Raw genomic sequence first — 22894 nt, forward strand, 5'->3', positions numbered from 1 at the left:
GTCTTCTTTCAATTTTGATGAAAGCAAAGAATTGGAAACTACCTAACCTGGAATATGATTTGTTACTTGGTCATGAGAATATTCACTTTGTATAGGGGCTTGCTTTTGTTTCATGGATGTGATATTTTCTTTTATACCTTCTGAGGGAAATGAGGTAGTTTTTTAAAAAGTTTCCTATTTTCTGTATCAACATTGTTTCCCTGAGTGATGTTTATTCTCTTTGAATGTGATGCTTTACTCTTTTAGTGATAGTTTCCCTCAGTTATGTGGCATTGCTGTCTATTTGAGATTCCTCATGACTGTTTTTCTACCACCAGCCTCTGACAGGAATACATCTGTGCTGCCAGGTGGAGTGTGAGGGCTCCCCATTCATCCCGGAGGTTGGCAGAAGGCTGACTGTTGTGGGGCGAGGGAAGGAAAGTGTGGAGGAAATGGAGACTGGCTCAGTAGCTTTTAATGGCGCTCACATCATGCCTGCTGTCTGCCTGCAGAAGACCTTTCAGTCCTGCTTTCCTGTGCTGCCTTTGGCCTTTGGTTTCTTTTTTAGTGAACCTATTGGCTTTCAACGTCTTGGATATTCCTTGTAATTTCTGGTCCACTACCATATCATTACCAAGAAGGTGTGGTAACCTTGATTGCTAGGTCTTTTCTTTATTCTTTTGAGCCATCTTTCCTGTCATTTTTAAGCACTCATGGTAGTATGTTGAGGATGACCTGTGAACTTCAGTTGGCTTTTTCTATCCATTCTTTTTTTTTTAAGTTTAAATACATAATTTTAATTTTTTACCAAAATGGGATTGTATAGTGCATAATTTTATTATTTTGCACATGTGGATTACTAATATACAAATATGTTAATACACTTTTACAACCTCATTTTTAATAGCTAAATACTATTCTGTTATACAGAATTCTGTAAATATTAGCTACTTAAAATTTTTTTTTAATTTACATGCAAGTTAGTTAGCATATTGTGCAATAATGATTTCAGGAGTAACTTCCAGTGATTTATCCCCTATGTATAACACCAGTGCTTATCCCACAAGTGTCTTCCTTAAAGCCCCTTGCCCATTAGCCCATCCTCCCCCCATAGCCCTTCCAGCAACCCTCAGTTTGTTCTCTATATTTAAAGAGTCTCTGGGGCGCCTGGGTGGCTTAGTCGGTTGAGCGTCCGACTTTCGCTTAGGTCATGATCTCACGGTTCGTGGGTTCGAGCCCCGCGTCGGGCTCTGTGCTGACTGCCAGCTCAGAGCCTGGAGCCTGTTTCGGATTCTGTGACTCCCTCTCTCTATGACCCTCCCCTGCTCACGCTGTCTCTCTCCCTCTCCTAGAAATAAATAAAACATTAAAAAAAAAAAATTTTAAAGAGTCTCTTATGTTTTGTATCCCTTCCCTGTTTTTATATTATTTTTGCTTCCCTTTCCTTATGTTCATCTGTTTTGTAACTTAAATTCCACACGAGTGAAGTCATGATATTTGTCTTTCTCTGACTAATTTCACTTAGCATAATACACTCTAGTTCCATCCATATTGTTGCAAATGGCAAGATTTCATTCTTTTTGATTGCCGGTAATACTCCATTGTACATATATACCACATCTTCTTTATCCATTCATCTGTTGATGGACATTTGGGCTCTTTCCGTACTTTGGCTATTGTTGATAGCACTGCTATAGGCATTGGGGTGCATGTGCCCCTTCAAAACAGCACACCTGTATCCCTTGGTTAAATACCTAGTAGTGCAATTGCTGAGTTGCAGGGTAGTTCTATTTTTAACTTTTTGAGGAATCTCTCTGCTGTTTTCCAGAGTGGCTGCACCAGTTTGCATTCCTACCAGTAGTGCAAAAGAGATCCTCTTTCTCTGCATCCTTGCCAACATCTGTTGTTGCTTGAGTTGTTAATTTTAGCAATTCTGACAGGTGTGGTGTGGTATCTCATTGTGGTTTTGATTTGTGTTTCCCTGATGATGAATGATGTTGAGCATTTTTTCATGTGTCTATTAGTCATCTGGATGTCTTCTTTGGAGAAGTGTTATTCATGTCTTTTGCCCATTTCTTCACTGGATAATTTGTTTTTCGGGTGTTGAGTTCTCTATAAATTTTGGATACTAACCTTTTATCTGATAGGTCATTTGCAAATATCTTCTTCCATTCTGTTAGTTGCCTTTTAGTTTAGCTGATTGTTTCCTTTGCTGTGCAGAAGGTTTTTAACTTGATGAGGTCCCAATAGTTCATTTTTGCTTTTATTTCCCTTTCCCCTGGAGACATGTTAAGTAAGAAGCTGCTGTGGCCGAGGTCAAAGAGGTTTTTGCCTGCTTTCTCCTAGAATTTTGATGGCTTCCTGTCTCACATTTAGGTCTTTTCATCTGTTTATTTTTTGTGTACGGTGTAAGAAAGCGGTCCAGGTTCATATTTCTGCATGTCGCTGTCCAGTTTTCCCAACACCATTTGCTGAAGAGACTGCCTTTATTCCACTGGATATTCTTCCCTGGTTTGTCAAAAATTAGTTGGCCAAAAGTTTGTGGGTTCATTTCCCTTGTCTATCCATTCTTTAAATATCTATCCATTATTTTTTTTAAAAGCTGTATTATTTTATTATTTTTATTATTATTATTATTTTATTAGTTAAGCTCTATGCTTAACATGGGGCTTGAACTCCAGACCCTGAGATCAAGAGTTTCATGTCCTACCAACTAAGCCAGTCAGGTGTCCCTACTCTTAAATTCTTTAATGTGCTCTGGGGCATGTAAGTGGCTCAGTCAGTTAGGCGTCCAACACGTTGATTTTGGCTCAGGTCGTGATCTCGTGGTTGGTGAGTCTGAGCCCTGAATCAGGCTTCATACTGACAGTGCAGAGCCTGCTTGGGATTCTTTTTCTCTTCCTGTCTCTGCCCCACTTTGCCTGCATACCTCCCCCTGCCAAAGTAAATAAACTTAAATTTTTTAAAAGTATTATAAAATTCTTTAATGTGGTCAATTAAAACAGGACTTTGTGTCTGTTAAGTCTTCCTTTTTGTCCTTATCTCTGGTTCCCCAGTAGTGGTGGTATATATTCTTTTCATATTTTTTCTGATTATTTGTGTGTGCATGTGTGTTATAATGCTATTATGCTATATTTGCTTTTCTTTTTTTCTTTTAAATGGGCTTCATGCCCATTCTGAAGCCCAGTATGGGGCTTGAACTCACAACCCTTAAGATCAAGACCTAAGCTGAGATAAAGAGTCAGATGCTTAACTGACTGAGCCACTCAGGCAGCCCTGGTTTAATTTTTTTCCTAATAAGGTCTGGCATCTTTCCATATCAGTACATGAAAAGCTATCTCATTTCTTTTGAAATTGCATATTATTTCACAATTTAGTGAATCTGTCAGTGGGCATTTGTAACTTAAAAAAAATTTTTTTAATGTTTTATTTATTTCTGAGAGAGACACAGCGTGAGCAGGGGAGGGTCAGAGAGAGAGGGAGACACAGAATCTGTCAGCACAGAGCCCGATGTGGGGCTTGAACCCACGACCATGAAATCATAACCTGAGCCAAAGCTAGATGCTTAACCGACTGAGCCACCCAGGCGCCCCTCATTTGTAACTTTTTAAACAATGCCATAATCAACATTTCGTTATCATTCATATTTGTGTACTTTTATGTCTTTCTCTGCACTACATACCTAAAATGGATTGTTGAGTTAAGCAAGTATATCAAAATTTGATAGACTGCCAAGTTGTCTCATAAAAGGGTTGTTCCAATTTATATTCATCAAGTGGTGTATGAGATTACCTATTTTCTTACACTGTTGTCAACACTGGCTATTAGTAAATTTTAAAAAGATTTTATCACTCTTCATGACCAGAATATGGTATTTTTTTATAATTTGCATTTTCCTGTAATCTGCATTTTATTTTTTACAATCTGTATTTTAAAATGAGGCAGATTTTTAAAATATGTGTTCTTTCTTGAGCTAAGAAGAATAAATTTTATAAAAGTACTTTGGGAGGGTAAAAGGAAATTTATGCTAAACATGTTCTGTCCCATATTTGGCATAAATGTGGGATAGAACATATTTGGTATCTCTCCGGATAAGTAAAACACAGTATGTGAAGCCCTAGGATGGTGCTGGGTACATAGTGGATATTAAATAAAAGTGTGTTCTCTTTCATTCCTTCATTTTCTTTTTCTTCCAGTTAATTGATAATCTCTTTTTGGTCTGACTTGTTCTTTAGGTTTTCTGTAGTTGTTCCTCTGTTATCTGAGATAACAGAATGAAAGATCTTTTCAGTGAGTTTATGTGAAAGATTTCTACCTTGGGTCTGTGGGAGTCAGAAGGTTGGACAGTGTAGTTTCTTGTCTTCCAAAGTAAAATCTTGCATTTTATATTTTTGTAGCACACATTCTAGATTATTACTTGTTTTATGAACAATATTTCTGATAAGTTCTTGAGAGTGACTCATGGGGAGCTCTTGGGTTGGCAAGCTGACTGCAGAGCTACATGGGTTGCTAAAATGTTAGATGTGGTCAGAGCTTTTAAGAAAAGGTTGTGTACATCCTTATATTGATCTGTATAGTCAGTGCAATTTCATTCATGATATAGTAGAGCAAAGGAACTAGAATAACCAAAACAGTTTTGGAAAAGACCCATTATGGAGGACTCACATGACTTTTTTAAATACTCTACAGATTCAGTAATCAAGACTGTGTAGTTTTGGAAAAATGGATAGACTTACAGGCTGGTGGAATAGAAGAGAGAGTCCAGAAATCCACACATACATGTGATTTTACTACAGAAATGCAAAGGCAGTTCAGTGGAATAAGGATAGTCTTTTCAACAAGTTATACAGGAATAATTAGATGTCCATAAGCAAAAAATATGGATCTAGACCCATATCTACACTATATACAAAATTTATCATGTACCATAGGCCTTAATATGGAACCTAAATTTGAAAATTATAAGAGTTCCAGAGGAAAACAGGAGAAAATCCCTTGACCTTGAGTTAGATAAAGATTTCTCAGGTACCTCACTGAAAATAAAAGAAAACACAAGAGAAAAATGAAAAATTTGAGTTCATCAAAATTTAAACTTTTGCTTTCCAGAAGACACAGCTAAGAGAATGAAAATAGAAGTTCTAGATGGGAAGAAAAATATTTGCAGAATTCATCTGATAAAGGGTTGGTACTCAGAATATACAGGGAATCCTCAAAACTCAATAATAAGAAAACAACCCAAAGAAAAGTGGTCAAAAAACTTGACCGACCAATTCACTAAAGAAAGAAATGGCAAATAAACATGAAAAGATGCTCAACGTCTTTAGTTATTAGGAAATAAGACACAACTATATTAAGTAAGATTAAAAAAAAAAAGTTCTCTGCTTCCAGTAGTGCTACTGGTGACCATGTAATCCTCACCCTCAGGAGCAATGACGACACCCTGGACTCTTTTTGTGGGAGTTTCAAATTGCCCTGTGTCCTTGCAGCATTGGATTTGAATTTGGATTGAATTTGAAATCTGTGGTGCTTCTTAGTGGTTCTATTGAATACAATGGTAATCTTTGACAATTTATAGAACAGAAGGGATTTCAGCTTCCTTGTTAGGAAAGGCTCTTCTATAGTGTAGAGTCTGGGCACCATAAAAACGAAGGACTCCATAGTGTCCTATATTCCTGGGTTTTCTTTTATTGGATCTTTAAATTTTGGACAGATTTTTATCTGCTTTAAGCTCATGCTATTGAAGAGTGACCAAATTCTACCTATTTAGGTGGTGTGGAGTATGTTTTTCATATCACTGGCTGTCACAGCGGATGATTATTCTTTCTGATTGTTGCAGGTACTCCATCCTCTAAAGCAGCAGGGCTAGCCAACGGTGACCATGGAATGGAAGGGAATGATACTGCGGGTAAGTGGTTCCTTGGATTCCCCAAATGTGGAGGTGAAACAGTCCCAGTACACACCTCGATGATCTCCTTTGAGGAGGATTGTTAGGGAGGCATGTGAATTATTCTTAAGGGTTTTGTTGTTCTTGTTGGATGTATTCAGATCCAGGGCATCTGCCACATAACATCTCCAACAACAGAAGAAAAGAGTGGTATTTCTTGAATATTTGTTGTAGTTGTGCCACACAAGAGCTGGATCAATCTTAAAAATACAATTATAGATGCAGACTAATCATCATCAAAACATGTTGTTATAGTGGAGGCTTTGGCCACAACAGCTCTTTACACAGGCTTTTCCCCACTGCACTCAGCTTGCTTTCCATGGCTCAATGTTAGGAAATCTATGAGCCACAAATTAAAAGTTCTTTCTTTTCTGTTTTGCCCTCAGTCTTTCTCTTTTCTCTTTTTCCTCCCCTTTAACTGTTACTTTTGAAATCTGTCTCTAATCTTAGTTCCTAGCTTATTACTAAGACTTTGATATTCTATCAGCTAGCACTGAGTTCCCGGGGTTCCCACCTCATAACTAGCACCAGCTCTCTAATCCCAGTGTATTTGTATTGAGCAGAATTCTCAAAGAAGTAGCAGGGTCCACAGGGATGTTCTGTGCAAACCTTCTCTTAGGTAGCCATTAAGAGAGTCATGCTGTATTTTTATAAATAACTGCACTTACTTTACAGTTGTAATCAGGCTGACACTGTTGACCCAAATGAATAGACCTCTACTGGGCAAGCAAACTGCTCTTTGCAACAGAGTGTGCCCTTAACTGGGGTATAACATTCGATTCACATTGCTGCACTGGAGGCGAGCACTAGACATGTGCTGTGTCTGTGTTTCCCTTGTATGGGCACCTCAGCCTTGAGACGACTTTCCTTGAGCCACCATACGATTTCTGTTTGTAAGGCTTCCAGAAAGCCTCCTGTTAGCAACAGCAGTTATTCCAGGATTTATTTTTTATTCTGTGACCTTTCAAAATGTCCTATCTATCTTTGTATCTCCGATTTATTGATGGCTATTTTCCATTTGTTGTGAATGTTAGTTTTACCCAGTGACATTAACATCCTTATTAGCAGCCTATTAACTTAGAAACTCTTTAGAAGCTAAAAACAACCAGAAGTACCACCTTATCTTCCAGTTTTGTGAAGGGGAATTTTTGTATTTCTTTGAAAACCTTTGTTGTATTATTGACTGTTTCTGCGCCTGCTTTGAAAGCCGAGTCATCTGTGTAGTATAGTTTTAAGAAAACATTTATGGAAATATCCCTGTGGTTGAATGAGAAGCTTGAACATGAACTTTTAAGAAATGTGTGTAAGTTCAGCTTTCTTTGACAAAGAGGCAGAGCCAAGGGAAGAGAAGGGTTTGAGGAGATGATTGGATTAGCCAGTTGAAGGAGTGGATGCCATTTTCATTTAGAGAGGAAACAACTGTCAAAACTAGAGATTTTTCCCAGCAAGATGTCAAGTATGACCAGAAGAGACCCAAACTTTGTGTAGCAATTGCTTCTGATTGCCAACTCTTAATAGCACGGAAAAAATTGAACAGGAAAAACATACAGCCTGGCCCTTACTGTTTAAAGACTTTCAGTTCTCTGGTGGCAAAAAAGAACCCAGGGATTTATGAACTGCCCACTGACATTATGGCAACAGTAGAATATGATTTGCATACCTTGGAAGATATTTGGTTTCTGAATTTGACCTCTTGAAAATATGCATGTTTCGCTGGGGGTGGGAAGGAGTAGGGAGGGGACAAAGAGTGCATGTTTTTGGAGCATGTTGTGACCTCATTCTGATTTGGCCATTACTAACTAGAGCACGTAGCTCAATGCCAGTTTGAAAAAAAATCCCATTTCTGTTTTATTCAGGATGTTGTCTCTAATCCTAAGAGCAGACCAGCTCCACTGATAGCATATAAAGGGTGTATGAGCATCTTGCTGTGTTGAACTTGCTGTTTACTAATAACCTGTGCTTTTCTGCCCTTTCCTTCCCCTTCCTACTTCTTCCTCTCTTTCTATTTTTCTCCTCCCAGAAGCCTAGCGTGTCTCTCCACACTGGGGCTGCTGCAACACCAGACCAGTGATCTTTCCTAAGCACCGTTACACTTCTAAAACCTGCAGCATTTTGCAGAGCTTTGCTTTTCCTTCCTGGACACGATGTAGAAGAAGCTGAGGGTAGTTCTTCGGGGCCTATTTCTGCTGCTGCCTGAGCAAACCACCTGCTTCTTCTCGTGCTCTGCAGGGCTTGATGGAACCTCCTTTCCCTTTGTGAGCACAGAGTACAAGATGAATCCTTTTTAATTTTAATATTTTATAAAGGGCATCTAATGTCTTTTATTTCATGTTCTCTTTGAAAACTCATTTTATCATTTCATTCAATCTCACATTTTTGGTTTTTTTTTTTTTTTAGACATTTTGAGTTGGCCTTTTCCATTTATTTTTTCAGCTCTTCAGAATGAATCAGGATATTGTAACACCAAATAAGAACGTGTGCTTTCATAAAGGGATTGAGTCCACCAGTACTGCAGTGACCCTCCCTCCCCTCTCCCTTCCCTCTCCCACCTTCTCCCTCTGTGAGCTTGCTTTTAGGGAGAGACAGTCTTTTAGGCTTACCTGTGTTTCTCTCCACCTTACTAAAATCTGAATAACTATAGCTATTTTAATTTAAAGTTTTCTAATTTAGAGTAGCCCTGACTCAACTTTGAAAAGTACTTCCTCAAATTAAATCATCTTTTGTCATTTGCAAATTGGGCTGAAATTGTTTATATTATGAAATTACGGTTTATTTGTCTAGAGGCTTAGATTCTCTTGAAAGTCTGACAGCCTTTTTTTGTGTATGAAATTTTATAACCAAAGTTACTTTCATAACACGATCATGAACTATCAAAATAAGAATTGAGAAGTTTAAGAAAGTGGAATCCTGTATAGACTACTGGGATGCTGATACAGATAGAAAACAACTTTTTCTGTAAACACATGAGAATGAAAGTACATCGCAATTCACTGAAGAACTACAAACAGCTTATCAGGTTTCTAATGACATGGTTATCAGATTGGATGCAAACTCTGTTCAGGTAGTGTCTTGAATCCCTTTGGTCTCTGGAGAAGCCTTTTTGCAGCGTGCCAGGGAGATTGGTGGATCACATGTGAAGACCTTTACAAATCAGCATTTATACTCTTTGCATTCTGAGGATTGTCCCAGTGGGACTTTTTGCTTTTCCTTTTTAAGTTTATTTTACTTATTTTGAGAGAGATGGAGAGGGAGAAAATCCCAAGTAGGCTCTTCACTGTCAGCATGGAGCCCAGTGGGACTTTCTTAAACTCGTTCCTCGTTTTCCCACACTAATAGCTAAAAAATCTAGAAGAACCATTTGGAAAAAGTACTGCGGAGCTTTTCAGATAATAACCTTTGATTGGATATTTAGAAAGAGAATATAAAACCTGGGCCATGTTTTGAAATCTTAGACGAGTTCTGGTTTAAGATCCAGAATGTGAAACACTCCAATTTTCTGTCTTCTGATTAATTATGCAGATTGTCATAATCAACAAGTTATTGATTATTTTGGATTAAAATAAATAATTGGCACTAGGTTCTGAGGAAATTTTGAGTTGTATATTATTTTAGGTCCTCTGACACAAAACTACTTTTGAGATGGAAAAACCAGAATATTATGAAAGTTTAAACAGAGTCTCTGCAGTGACTTCTGGAATTCAGGAAGCATTCCCTCTTCTGGTCACAAGCAGGAGCTTGCTCCTCTGCCAGAAATTCCTTCTGTGTGTTCTTGGAGAGAAGACACTTAGAGGAAGCACATTTGAGGCATGTGCTTATGCTTACCTCTGAAGCAGTTGATAAAATATAAAATCTCTGAACTGTAGGAGAGCACCCATCAAATAAAACCTAGCACTTTCCCCTTTGGTGTGCAGTTAGTTGTTCAGTATGTTTTTTGGTTTTCTGTATTTGTTTTGGTTTTGGTTTTTTGGCCAGGAGCTTTTCAATCCTGGCAGTGCTAACTTTTAAGGATCAATTTTGACCTTTTTCTGTCACTTCTAACCAGTCTGTACAGCTTGTGAAAGCGACAGGTGGCTGGAGAAGCCCAGGGCAGCTCTACTGTGGCAGTGGTCAAAGGGGCACGCTCACACTCCATTGCTGACATTGATTTATTCCACTTTGATTTCCATTTTGCTTTGTTTTTGTTTGACTTTTTTCCCCCAAATATGTTTTTTTTTTTTTCAATTTATGGAATTGAAATTTTCCACTAATAACAGCTAAAATTCGGTGTACATTGTTAGCTCTCTCTGTTTCCCTTGGATGTTTCATTTTGCTTCAGTACAGCCTTGTATGAGGGAGCCGGTTCTGTAAGGAAATGCTTTTTTGTCATCCTGGTCACAGCAGAGCATGAGGTTACCAGACTGGTCAGCGTTGTTCTATTGAAATATATTTCTTATATGTAATCTTTCTCTTTCTCTCTCTCTTTTTTTTTTCTTTTTCGGCCCAATGTTGAAGATGTAGAACTTTGTTTATAAATAACATTTTATATAACCTTGTTCATGCACCTGGGTTTATATTTTTTGTGACTTTAGACTACAACAGTTTGTATTTGGGGCATTTTAATGTGATCATTGTGCTAAATAAATTACACTAATAAACATCTTACATTAACACCTTACAGACTGGATTTTGGTTGGAGTCTTAATTACTGAAATATAATGTGAGTTTGGCAAATAAAGACTCTTGAGGAATGAGTTTTCAGTCTAACTAAGCTTCTAATCCCACCCATAATGATTTCATAATTGTACGGGCATTTTACTCGCTGACAGACATTTTCATTTTCACTAACGTTGTTGTTTTTGATTCTCAGAATAACTCCTTTTTATCCAGAATCTGTATTAGTTAAGCCCAAATGACTGATATTTTATAGCATCTGATGAGAAAAACAGTTGGGAGAGTGGCAACATGTGGTTAATCCAAAAGAGTTTCATGGCATATCAGTTATTGTTAGATAACTTCTAATACTCCATGTCCAGTTAAAATTCAGGTTCACAGTGTTCCTAAAATGCCTTCTGAATTATCAGTTGAAACTGTTACATTCAATGACATTTTAATTTTGTAACTTTATTATTTGATGATCTTTAATATGCTGCTTCTTTTTTTTTAATTTTTAAAAATGTTTTATTTATTTCTGAGAGAGAGAGAGAGACAGCGTGAGCAGGGGAGGGTTCTGAGAGAGAGAGAGGGAGACACAGAATCCGAAGCAGGCTCTAGGCTCTGAGCTAGCATTCAGCACAGAGCCCGATGTGGGGCTCAAACCCACAGACCACGAGATCATGACCTGAGCTGAAGTCAGATGCTGAACCAACTAAGCCACCCAGGCACCCCTAATATGCTGCTTCTGGGAAGAATTCAACAGAATGCCCAATTCCCTACCCATTTCTGGGTTACTGTTTCTTTACAGTAGGTAGATTTGCAAAGGCAATATATTGACTGAACTAAGACATTGTAAAGATTCTATGCCTAAGATAATTTGCATGGTATAAAGAACATTTTTCAGATTGGCAGATTTTTTATTAAGAAAGTTCAGTTTAATGTTCTTAGGTTTCTCTTTGTGTGTGTGTGTGAGAGAAAGAGAGAGAGCGCGCATGAGCAAGTGGGGAAGGGTGGGGGGGGGGACAAAATATCTGAAGCAGGCTTTTTGCCAACAGCAGACAGCTCAATGAGGGACTTGAGCTCACAAACTGTGAGATCATGACTGGAGCCAAAGTCAGATGTTTAACCAACTGGGCCACCCAGGTGCCCCCCTCCCCCTTTTTAAGATTTTATTTAAGTGATCTCTACACTTAGCATAGAGTTCAAACTCACAACCTCAATGTCAAGAGTTTCACGCTCCACCAACTGGGGCAGCCAGGCTCCCTCTTGGATTTCTTTTAAATAGGGGGGCTTAACAATCTATTCTTAGGTTTAAAGCACAAGAATTTACATACTATAAATAATAATTCACAGTCCTCACTAACTTCTTATAAGTATGCTAGGATTAAAGGTTCTGGTGATTGGGATAATTCTTAGATCTTACTAGTGTATTCTTTTTGATGAAAGTGAGATGAAATCTGGCTACCATTGGATTCTTCCCTCTTGTAGACCTGATAATACAGTGGAGATGGGAGCTTTGAGAAGGTTCTGGATAAAGACATAGGACTGGTGGGGCAGGCACAGAATGTTAGTTTCATTTCTAAGTCACGTGTAAGAGTGGATTATCTTCAATTTTATATTGATGTTGTTTCCATTACAGTGAAGGCTTAACAAGACTTAACCACAGATTATTTGTGGAATAAACGTCTATGCTACCATGGAGGCTAAGCTAGATGCAGTAAACGAACTCCTCCACAAATGGCAGTGCTACTGGTGGTTTCCATTGTGAACAGACGAGGTGGCTTTTTATTGTGAGAACCATTCTGAATGTGGTGTGATACCCACCCGGTCATAGCAGCAGGGAAAGAGTGAAACTGCTTTGTTGGAATGTCATGACACAAATGATATCCTAGGGGTTTCATCACTGTCTCCTGTAGCATCAGATAGAATGCAAGGAATTTAACACTAGAAAAATTCTAAGTAACCACAAATGTGAAATCTTAGCAGAAAAATAAATCTGTAATGTTAGAATTTCTGAGCAGCTATTGTAACCAACCTCTAAGTTGGCATTATAACTTACAAATGAAGCTCAAACATAAAGCTGCACAGTGTGTTCTGGATGTAGACACAGCAAGACCTCCTTTTCCCTACCTCATCCCCAAATCCTAGAAACAAAAGTTTAATTTCTTTCATTTTCCAAGTACAAGTTGCATATTGGAGACACATTAGTAAAATACAAACACCTAATGTTTCTTCAAGTTTTTTGCTTCGTGGTTTTCTGATAAAAGTGTAGAACTTCTTAGAAAATTCCACAGATATCCATTAATACAACATGGTACATTGGTTTCTAAGGCATTTAGGACTCCCTTGGAACCAGCTTGTGCACTGAGCATTTAAATATACAGTGAGCTGTTTGATTTCAGTTTCTTTTGGAGCTTTGTATTGAATAAGACAAAATAGCTTCTTCCTGAGCTTTACGTGAACCGATTATTCTGATACACTTTTTTATTTATTTATTTTTTAAATGTTTTATTTATTTCTAGGAGAGAGAGAGAGAGAGAGAGAGAAAGAAAGACAGCGTGAGCAGGGGAGGGTCAGAGAGAGAGGGAGTCACAGACTGAAACAGGCTCCAGGCTCAAAGCTGGCAGTCAGCACAGAGCCCGACGTGGGGCACGAACCCACGAACCGCGAGATCATGACCTAAGTGAAAGTCGGACGCTTAACCAACTAAGCCACCCAGGTGCCCCTTTTTTTAAATTTTAAAATTTTTTTTTTAAATATTTTATTTATTTCTAGCAGAGAGAGAGAGACAGCGTGAGCAGGGGAGGGTCAGAGAGAGAGGGAGTCACAGACTCTGAAATAGGCTCCAGGCTCTGAGCTGGCAGTCAGCACAGAGCCCGACGTGGGGCTCGAACCCACGAACCGCGAGATCATGACCTAAGTGAAAGTCGGACGCTTAACCAACTAAGCCACCCAGGTGCCCCTTTTTTTAAAAAAAAAATTTTTTTTAATGTTTTATTTATTTCTAGCAGAGATAGAGAGACAGCATGAGCAGGGGAGGGTCAGAGAGAGAGGGAGCATGATACACTTTTTTAAATCATAACTTTGTTTATATGATTTCCTTCTTTTTGTGGAGTGACACTCTGTCTTATGATAACAGGCATATGTAGATACAGAATATTTTTCTTTTATTTGTAATTTCATAAGTAATATACAAATACATTCTCCTTTCTTGAAAAATGAAAGCATTATAGATATAGCTAGACTGTATCAGAGACCAGAGGATTTTTACTAAAAGAACTAATCATACAGTTTTTGTAAATTGATTTTGTATTTTTAACTGAATGTAAAATCTTGAACAAATTTTTCTGATACAGCTTATGAATAATAGGGATAACTGTCCTTTGGATAGCCCTTTAGAGTTTGTAAACCCTTTCGAATGTATAATAGTATATCCATTTCTCATTTGAAGAAGTTGAAGTTAGGTTAATGATAGAGCTCAAACTCAAACATAGGCTGATAAGCCTTGTGCTCTTTTTATCACAGCCTGTCATATCACAGTGGGTCTTCTAAGTACTAACCAAGTGTCACAAAGGCAATTGGAAGGAAGGGACCTTTAAAGGCCTGTGTTTGTTTTTTTTGTTTGTTTGTTTGTTTAAGTTTATTTATTTAGAGATTTTGAGGGAGGGAGGGGTAGAGAGAAAGAAAGAGAATCCTAAGCAGGATCCTTACTGTCAGTGCAGAGCCCAATGTGGGCTCAAACCCACAAACCATGAGATCGTGACTTGAGGGAAATCAAGAGCCAGACACTTAACTGACTGAGCCACCCAGGCCCCCCTAAAGGCCTCTTTTAAAGGCCTTTTTAGGTCACTACTTTCTAGGAGAAAATCCAGGCTGAGGCAAAGTCTTTGTGTGTATAGGTAGTTTATTTTGAGAAGTGATCCCATGAAAAAAAGAGTAAGAGACCAGGAAAAGTGAAATTGGAAAGAGGACAAACCAATGTGAAGAAGTGTCACTAACTTCATCACTTCTGTGGACAAAGGGGCCTTAATCTTGGGCCATCTCTCAGTTAATTGTTGTGCTTTTGGGTTTGTATTTGTGCACTGCCAGACTGCAGATGACTCGTCTCTGGCATCAAGATGATGTGAGGCAGAAAATTCTGGTTTGGTTGAAATAAAGTGCAGTCAAATCACACCTACATGTACCTGGGTGCTGCAGTTATAGGTAGAGTGAAAGATGGACATTTAAAGAGGATTGGGAACAAGAGGTGTCCAGTTAACCCAAGAGGATTAATTCAACAAAAGATTCATCTGCTTATGCCTTATTATAAGGAATGAGGTCCTTGATTTCTGTAGAGGGAAATGTGAAGGAATTTCATCTATCATGGAACTAATTTCCCAAGCCTAATTGTTAGAAACTGTATAACCAATTATATAAGTTACAAAAATTATTTCTGGAATTTTGTATCCTAATGTTTTCTTCTTGAGTCAGTTTTAGTAGTAATTGCCTTTTAAGGAATTTGTCCATTTAATCTGTAATTTGTTGCCATGCCATTGTTTCTAATTTTTGCTTGTAAACCCTTTTATTTCTGCAAGATTGGTGTTGATATCCCTTCTTTCATTTCTGAGTTTAGTAATTTGAGTCCTATCTCTTTTACTGATCCTTCCAGTTACAGATTTGTCAAATTTGTCATTCTTTTCAACGGATAAACTTTTGGTTTTGTTGTGTTTTCTCTATTTTTTCTTTTCTATTTCATTTATTTCCACTCTCATTTGTATTAATTTCCTTTCCTCTGCTTGCTTTGGGTGTAGTTTGCTTTTCTTCTAGTTTCTTAAGGTGTAAAGTTATGTTACTGATTAGTGATTTTTTTACCCCCCTTTAACATAAGTTTTTACAGCTATAAATTGCCCTCTTAGCACTGCTTTAGTTGCATCTCATGAGTTTTGGTGTGCTGTGTTTTCATTTTCATTCATCTTAAAGTATTTTCTAATTTCCTTTGTGATTTCTTTGACCTATTGGTAATTTAAGAGTATGTTGTTAATTTCCACATGTTTGTGAATTTCCCAAACTACTCTCTGTTGTCATTCCCTAATTTCATTCCATTGTAATTGGGGAACATATTTTGTATTATTTCAGTGCTTTTAAATATATTTAGGTTTGTTTTATGGCCTAACATATGGTCTGTCCTAGAAAATGTTCCATGTGTACTTGAGAAGAATGTATATTCTGCTGTTGTTGTATGGAATGTTCTAAAAAAAATGTGTGTTAGATCTAGTTGGTTTCTAGTGTTGTTCAGATCCTCTATTCCTATTCTGTCTAGTTCATTAATTATTGAAAGTGGGTTAGGGGCGCCTGGGTGGCTTAGTCGGTTGAGCGTCCGACTTTTGCTTAGGTCATGATCTCGCGGTTCGTGGGTTCGAGCCCCGCGTCAGGCTCTGTGCTGACTGCCAGCTCAGAGCCTGGAGCCTGTTTCAGTCTGTGACTCCCTCTCTCTCTGACCCTCCCCTGCTCACGCTGTCTCTCTCTCTCTCTCCTAGAAATAAATAAAAAAACATTTAAAAAATTTAAAAAAAAAAAAAAAGAAAGTGGGTTATAGTTCAGCAATGGTTGAACTATTAATTTCTTTTAAAAAATTCTAGGGTGTGGTTCAAAGGATGTATACAGATGATTACTGTAACCATGAGCTTCTAGGAGCTTCCAGTGCAGCAGTGAAATATCAGTTACTGGTAGGAAGATTTAAAGTGCTTTTTCAGATGATTTTTTTTTCTTTCAAAATCCAACAACCTTTTTTTTTTTTGGTAGAAATTGGAAAATCTAACCTAAAATTCATGTGGAACTTCAAAGGATAAACAGCCAAACAATCTTGAAAAAGATTAAGTTGGAGGTTTCACAGTTCCTGATCTCAGAACTTAATTGCAGTGCTACAGTAATCAAAAAGTATGGTCCTAGCCTAGACCAAGATAGACATATATAGACCAAGGAATACAATAAAGAGCCCAGAAAGAAATTCTTGCAAATATGGTCAGATGATTTTAGACAAGAGTGCTAAAACCATTCAGTGAGGAAAAGATAGTCTTTTCAACAAATAGTATTAGGACAACTGGATATCCACATGCAAAAGAGTGACATTGGGCTTTTACTTTATACCAGATGCGAAAATTAACTCAAAATGCTGAAAGACCTAAATATAAGAGCTGAAACTATAGAACTCTTAGAGAAGAAAACATAGGACAGAGACTTCATGACATTGGACTTGGCAATGATTTCTTAGATATGACACCAAAACACAGGCCACAAAAGTAAAAATAGATAAATTGGACTCCATAAAAATTAAAAACTTTCGTGCATCAGAGCATACTATCAGTAGAAGGCAACCCATAGAATGGGAGAACATATTTGCAAAACATATCTGAATAAGAGATTAATATCCAGAATATATAAAACACTCCTACAGTTCAACAACATAAAAACAAGATTAAAATGCACAAGGGACATGAATAGACAGTTCCCCAAAGAAAATCTACAAATAGCAACAAGCACATGAAGAGATGCTCAAATCACTAATCGTTAGGAAACTGCAAATCAAAACCACAGTGAGATACCACTTCACACCCAAAAAATCCAAATAAACAAAACATAACAAGTGTTGGTAAGGATGTGGAGAAACTGGAATCCTTGTGCATGATTGGTAGGAATGTAAAATGATGCAACCACAATGGGAAGTGGATTGGTAGTTTTATAAAAAATTAGAAATAGAATTATTGAATGGTCTGGCAATCCCACTTCTTGGTATATGCCCAAAATAATTGAAAGCAGAGACTCAACATAGCAGCATTATTTATAGTAGTCAAAAGGTAGAAGCAACCTGTATGCCCACTGATGGATGGATGGGTGGATGGATGCATGCATGGATGCATAAAATGTGGTATATACACTCAGTGGGGTGATTCAGCCTTAAAAAAGGAAGAAAAGTCTAAAATATGGTCTAACATGGATGCACATTAAAGCCATTATACTCCGTGCAATAAGCCAGTTAAAAAAGAAAGAATACTGATTCCACTTATATGATTATTCTTACATGAGGTTCTGTATATAAACAGCCAAATTTATAGAGACAGTTGGGTAGAGTTTCAGTTTTGCAAGATGCAAAAAGCTCTGAAGATGGATGGCAGTGATATTTGCATAATATTATGAATGTACTGAATGATACTGAACTCTATAGTTAAAAATAGTAAAAAAAATATGGTAAAGATAAATAAACTAGCTCAATAAAAAAGATGATTTTCAAATTAACCATCATGAACACTATAGACCTCTTCAGAATTAACAGTAATGCTTTATTATTAGCTGTCTTGTGGCTTCTTTTCAAGTTGCAGAGAAAAATACACAAATAAGTAAACATTACTTAAATGTTAAAGAGTTAGCAAGGAACATTTGGTAAGAACAGATGTGTAATAATGGTTAAATACCATGAGGAGGTTGGATGAGAACTAGTGAAATTTGAAACTAGAGTTTGAAATCTCCATTTGGATACAAAGTTGCCACCTCACTTGAGGTATAGACGGAACTGATCCCCCTTCTAAATCAAAACAAAACAAGAACAAAAACTTGCTTCTCCATTCATTAAATGGAAATAGAATGTCCTTCTAGTTGCTCAGCCTAAACGTTTGCCTTCCCCTATCTCTTCATCTTGCACCCCACATCTAATTTGGCAGAAAAATGGACCTGTGGGGTGCCTGGGTGGCTGGATAGCTTAAGTGTCTGACTCTTGAGCTGAGCTGAGGTCATGATCTCACAGTTTTGTGCTCTTGAGAGTCTCTCCATCTCTGTCCCTCCCCACTTATGGTCTCTCTGTCTCTCTCAAAATAAGTGAATAAACTTAAAAAACAGCTTAAAATAATTTTTTTTTTTTTAAAGAAAAGAAAAATTGACGTGGAACCTGACCATTTCTTACCACCTTCACTGCACTTGTCCCTGATTGGAGCCACCCTGTCTCACCTTGACTACTATAATAACCGCCCACTTTAGTCTTCCACCTTCCATTTGTTTGCTTCCCATAGTGTATTCTCCTGTTACTCTTTTGCTTAAAATTAAAACCCTTCCAGTGGTTTCCTATCTCAAAGTAAAAGCCAAAGTTCTTACCAGCCACCACAAGGCTTTATGATACCCCTGACAACCCTCCCCTTTGCTAACTTTGCTCCATTTTTGTTCTTAGTACTATTACTGAAGAAGCCAGGTGGGCCTTTATCTTGAGCTCTGAGTCCTAGCTGTTTTTTCTGGGTTGTTCTTCCCTCAGATATACTCACAGTTCACTCTACCTTTTCAGTGAGGCCTTCTCTGTTTCATCTAAAATTGTAACTCTCCCATTTTTCTCTCCGACTTCTCTGCCTCTATTTTCTCCACGGTGCTTGTCACTTTATAATTTGTACAATTTATTTATCTTGTTTATTCTTACTTTCCCCACTCGAAGATAAATATTACAACGGGTAGGGTTTCTGTTTTTGTCACTGATGTGGCCCAGCACCTAGAACAGTGTCTGGCACATAGTATGTGCTCAGCAGCTCTTGGATAAATCATCTTGTTGAATGTGTAATTAAAAAAAAAAGAAAGAAAGAAAGAAAACAACTCTGAAGGAGAGAAATGTGATTCTGAGAAAGTCTGTCCTAAATTGGCAATCATATTTATACTAAGATGGAAGGGCTGAAAGTAAAGTAGGTGAAGGGGTGGAGGTTGGGAGGGTGCACTGAGTAAGGTACTGACTATAGCAGAGAGAAGAGCTAGTGCGCTCTCTCTCTCTCTCTAATGATTATTTGTTTTGAGAGAAAGAGAGAAAGAACATGGGAGGGGCAGAGAGAGGGAGAGAAAGAATCCAAAGCAGGCTCTGCACTGCCAGCTTGAACCCACGAACCATGAGATCATGACCTGAGATGAAATTAAGAGTCGGATTCTCAACCAACTGAGCCACCCAAGAGTCGGATTCTCAACCAACTGAGCCACCCAGGCGACCCCCGAAGAGCTCTCTTTCTGGCAGTGGAGGGATATTTCTGCTGTTGCCTGCATGCTTCCTGCTCATTCTAAAGGATATCAAGACTTTCCCTTATAGATCTTTTGCTGTATTTCTGTAGCATGTAAGAAATGTAGCAGGCAGTTTTTCCATGTATCCAGGGTACAGATCTATCCTCTCCTGTCTTTGGAGGCACAGCCCAAGTATATATTATTGGCGTTACTCTCATATCCCTGACCATGTGAAGTTTACAATGATTTGCCATCTTCCTCTTTACCTAACATATTTTCATGTCTAAAACTTTGTCACTGGGTCTGAAAAGAACCAGTGTTGTTAATAATTGTAGTTAATAATAAAGCCTGTGCTATGATCTTTCTATACTACCGAAAAAATTACAAGCTTCTGTTTAGACATCATGTCTGTTGTGTTTAGTGTTTAGTGTTGGCCACCTTGCTATTTTGTATATAAACAGAAAAAGTTGATCTGACTTGAATTTTGTATATTGTTGACATAGCATAAGCAGTTTGGTCATATCCCTTCTTTCCTCCAAACCAGCATTTTTCTCTGAGCATGCGGTTCTTTCTGCTTGTTTCAGGCCTTACATGGGAAAAGAAAGTTAAGAGCAGGGCCATGTATAATTGTAGTAAGTTTTGCCAGGTCCAGGTGTCACTACATGGGTTTTTTTTGTTTGTTTTTTGTTTTTGTTTTTGTTTTTGTTTTTTGTTTTTTAATTTTTTTAATGTTTTATTTATTTCTAGGAGAGAGAGAGACAGCGTGAGCAGGGGAGGGTCAGAGAGAGAGGGAGTCACAGACTCTGAAATAGGCTTCAGGCTCTGAGCTGGCAGTCAGCACAGAGCCCGACGCGGGGCTCGAACCCACGAACCGCGAGATCATGACCTAAGCGAAAGTCGGACGCTTAACTGACTAAGCCACCCAGGCGCCCCATGTTTTTTGTTTTTTTGGAAATAAGTTGTCTTAGTGATTTGTTTAGATTTGAGAAAACTGTGGGAAAAGAAGGCGTAGATCTACTCTCTACAAGCTTGGCTCTCTTGGGGATGTTATTTGCCCTCTTTGAGCTGAAGTTTCCCCCTCAATAAAAGGAGAACTAGTAATACAAGAATTGTTTGGGTTAAGGAAGAGAAAATAATTTCAGTGCTTTGTATCATGGGTGAAAGGGTTAATAAATGTAAGATGATATTAGGATGATGATCAGTGTCTATATCGAAAGCCTTTACAGGTTCAACCCAGGAATTGGTTTTGCCAGTAAATCACTCTCTGTTTGGCCATCAGCCCCTTTTCCTATTTAGATGATTATATAACAGTATTTTAATAGGATGTAACTAGAACATGTCTGGCGTCCATTGTGTCTTTGGAGATGCTCTATTTCTAGAGGACAAAATTGAAGGTGACTCTTTAAAAGAATTCCAGGCAAACTGAAGACTTTGTTTCTTGTGAGAAAATTAACTTAGAACTTTGCCACTGCAAGAACCCAGCATAGCTGGTTCTCCAGTAGGTTTTCAGCAATTTCAAATAAGATGAGAAGACCTAAAGATGTGCAAACTATAAATCTAAGTATTGACATTAGATCCCTTACAGGTCTTCATTGAAAAGTTCTGCTTTCTGCTTAACAGCAGTTAATATTTCTGATCTTCAGTTTTTCTGTGTAAAATAGAGAGGTGTTCTGTTGTTGAAGCAGCTGCTGCTGTTATTGGTGCTGAGCAGCAAAGATACAGTATGTTCTCTTATGCATATGATAGCCTTTTAATTAGGAATTAACATGTGCCTTCTGATTTATTCTTTGGCTTAAATATAGTTTTCTCCATTTAAGCCATCTCACAGTTTTTAACTCTTTCAATATCAGTATCAGTTAGGGTCTAATCAGGAGACAGAAACCACACAGTAATTTAAACAAGGGAATTCACTTTTAAAGGGTAAAGAAAACTCTTTAAGAACACAAGAATAGCAGATATAGGGAACAATTACTACCTCCAGGACTCAGGCAGAGCACACAAGGAAAGAAAATTTTGTGGAAGAGTGCTCTTCTCCCCCAAGGCTAGTTTCTTATCTTAGATGTCCTCAGTGGATGGTAAAGATGTTTGTTGAGGTGATGTAAGCCAAGACTGGCAGACAGGAAGCTGTACATGGAGGTACTGCTAAATCAGCAGATAGCCAGCTTTGGGTCACTGGTGGAACTTGCTTGGGAAGATGCTCATGTGAGTGCCAGCTAAAACACCAGTAGAGCACCATGGGAGCAAGAAGATAGAAAAGCATACAGGAAGCAAGAAGAAAAGCCCTTCCTCCAACACCCTTTACTACTAAGCTAATATACCAACTGATAAAGGAGAAACATTTACAGAGTCCGGTTCCATTATCACAAGCAAGGCAGTAAAGGGGAGATTTGAGTCTAAGAGGCAATACATTGGTAACTGATATAGTCTACCCCTTTCGCTACTTAGCTTCCATATGCACTTTTCTACATACACATGAGTGCTCATATATCAATGAAACAACGCTTACATTTCCATCTAACACGATAGAACTATTTCTCATATGATGAAAAAGTCCTCATCCCTTTCCCAAATGATAAGATGCTTAGTCACTATAGTCATTATATCCATTGCTAGACACACTATTCACTCCTTAAATCACAGTTCACTGAATATTCTATTGCCAAGAGACTGATTGTGAAGTTAAGCTTTGGCAACTTATAATAATGGAAAGAAGGAAGAAAAGAAGAAAATGGTTAGACTATACAAATAAACACAAAATATAACAAGAGAAAATATGCAAGCCATCACAGGTCTCATTTCTTTAATTAGTAATAAGACCATAATTGATGTCTATGTCTTCTTTTTCTATTTCCCTTGCCCTCAGCCAGAGTCTCAGCTGATTGAAGTTCTTTTTCTGGTGAGATGACCCAAACTTTCATTTGCTTAGTAGTTTGGCCTTTTTTGGGCAGCTCTAGTTTTCCATTAACCTTATTATTAGTGTGGAAGCATTAGAGGTATCCCAACGAGTCCCCTGGGTTCCAGACGTAGTCTTCCTTCCTTTCATTGTGTAGCAACAGTCCAATTTCCCCTTGATAATCAGGCTCTGTCATTCCAGCCAATAGAGTATTCCTTTTCTGCATTTTGGTTCAGTGGAATAAAGAGTCCCAAATGGCCAGGTGGGAGTCTCATTTTGTAGTTTAATTGAACCATTGTTGTGCATGCTGGTAGATACATTCCCTCCTAGGGGACTAAGACCTTCAAGCTAGGACATCTCAAAGTTGTCAGGAGTGGAAGCAAAAATTCTGTGAGTGGGTTACTGGATAGAATAGTGACTCCCCTTGATTTCCAGACCTGCATATTATCTGG

General features: G+C 38.0%; 1 protein-coding gene across 6 annotated transcripts in view; it reads left to right on the top strand.

The window, feature by feature from the left end:
- MAP4 (microtubule associated protein 4) overlaps positions 1–22894 on the top strand; it is a 194235-nt gene that overhangs the window by 79021 nt on the left and 92320 nt on the right. For all 6 annotated transcript variants that reach the window (XM_039228076.1, XM_039228075.1, XM_039228074.1 and 3 more), the window contains one exon: positions 5816–5884. In XM_039228076.1, the coding sequence (XP_039084007.1) occupies positions 5816–5884 (69 nt within the window). The remainder of the gene's footprint in view (positions 1–5815; positions 5885–22894) is intronic.

This window comes from Hyaena hyaena, unplaced genomic scaffold, assembly GCF_003009895.1.
Source record: "Hyaena hyaena isolate Hyena2069 unplaced genomic scaffold, ASM300989v1 scaffold_30, whole genome shotgun sequence".
In the NCBI taxonomy this organism is placed as follows: domain Eukaryota; kingdom Metazoa; phylum Chordata; class Mammalia; order Carnivora; family Hyaenidae; genus Hyaena; species Hyaena hyaena.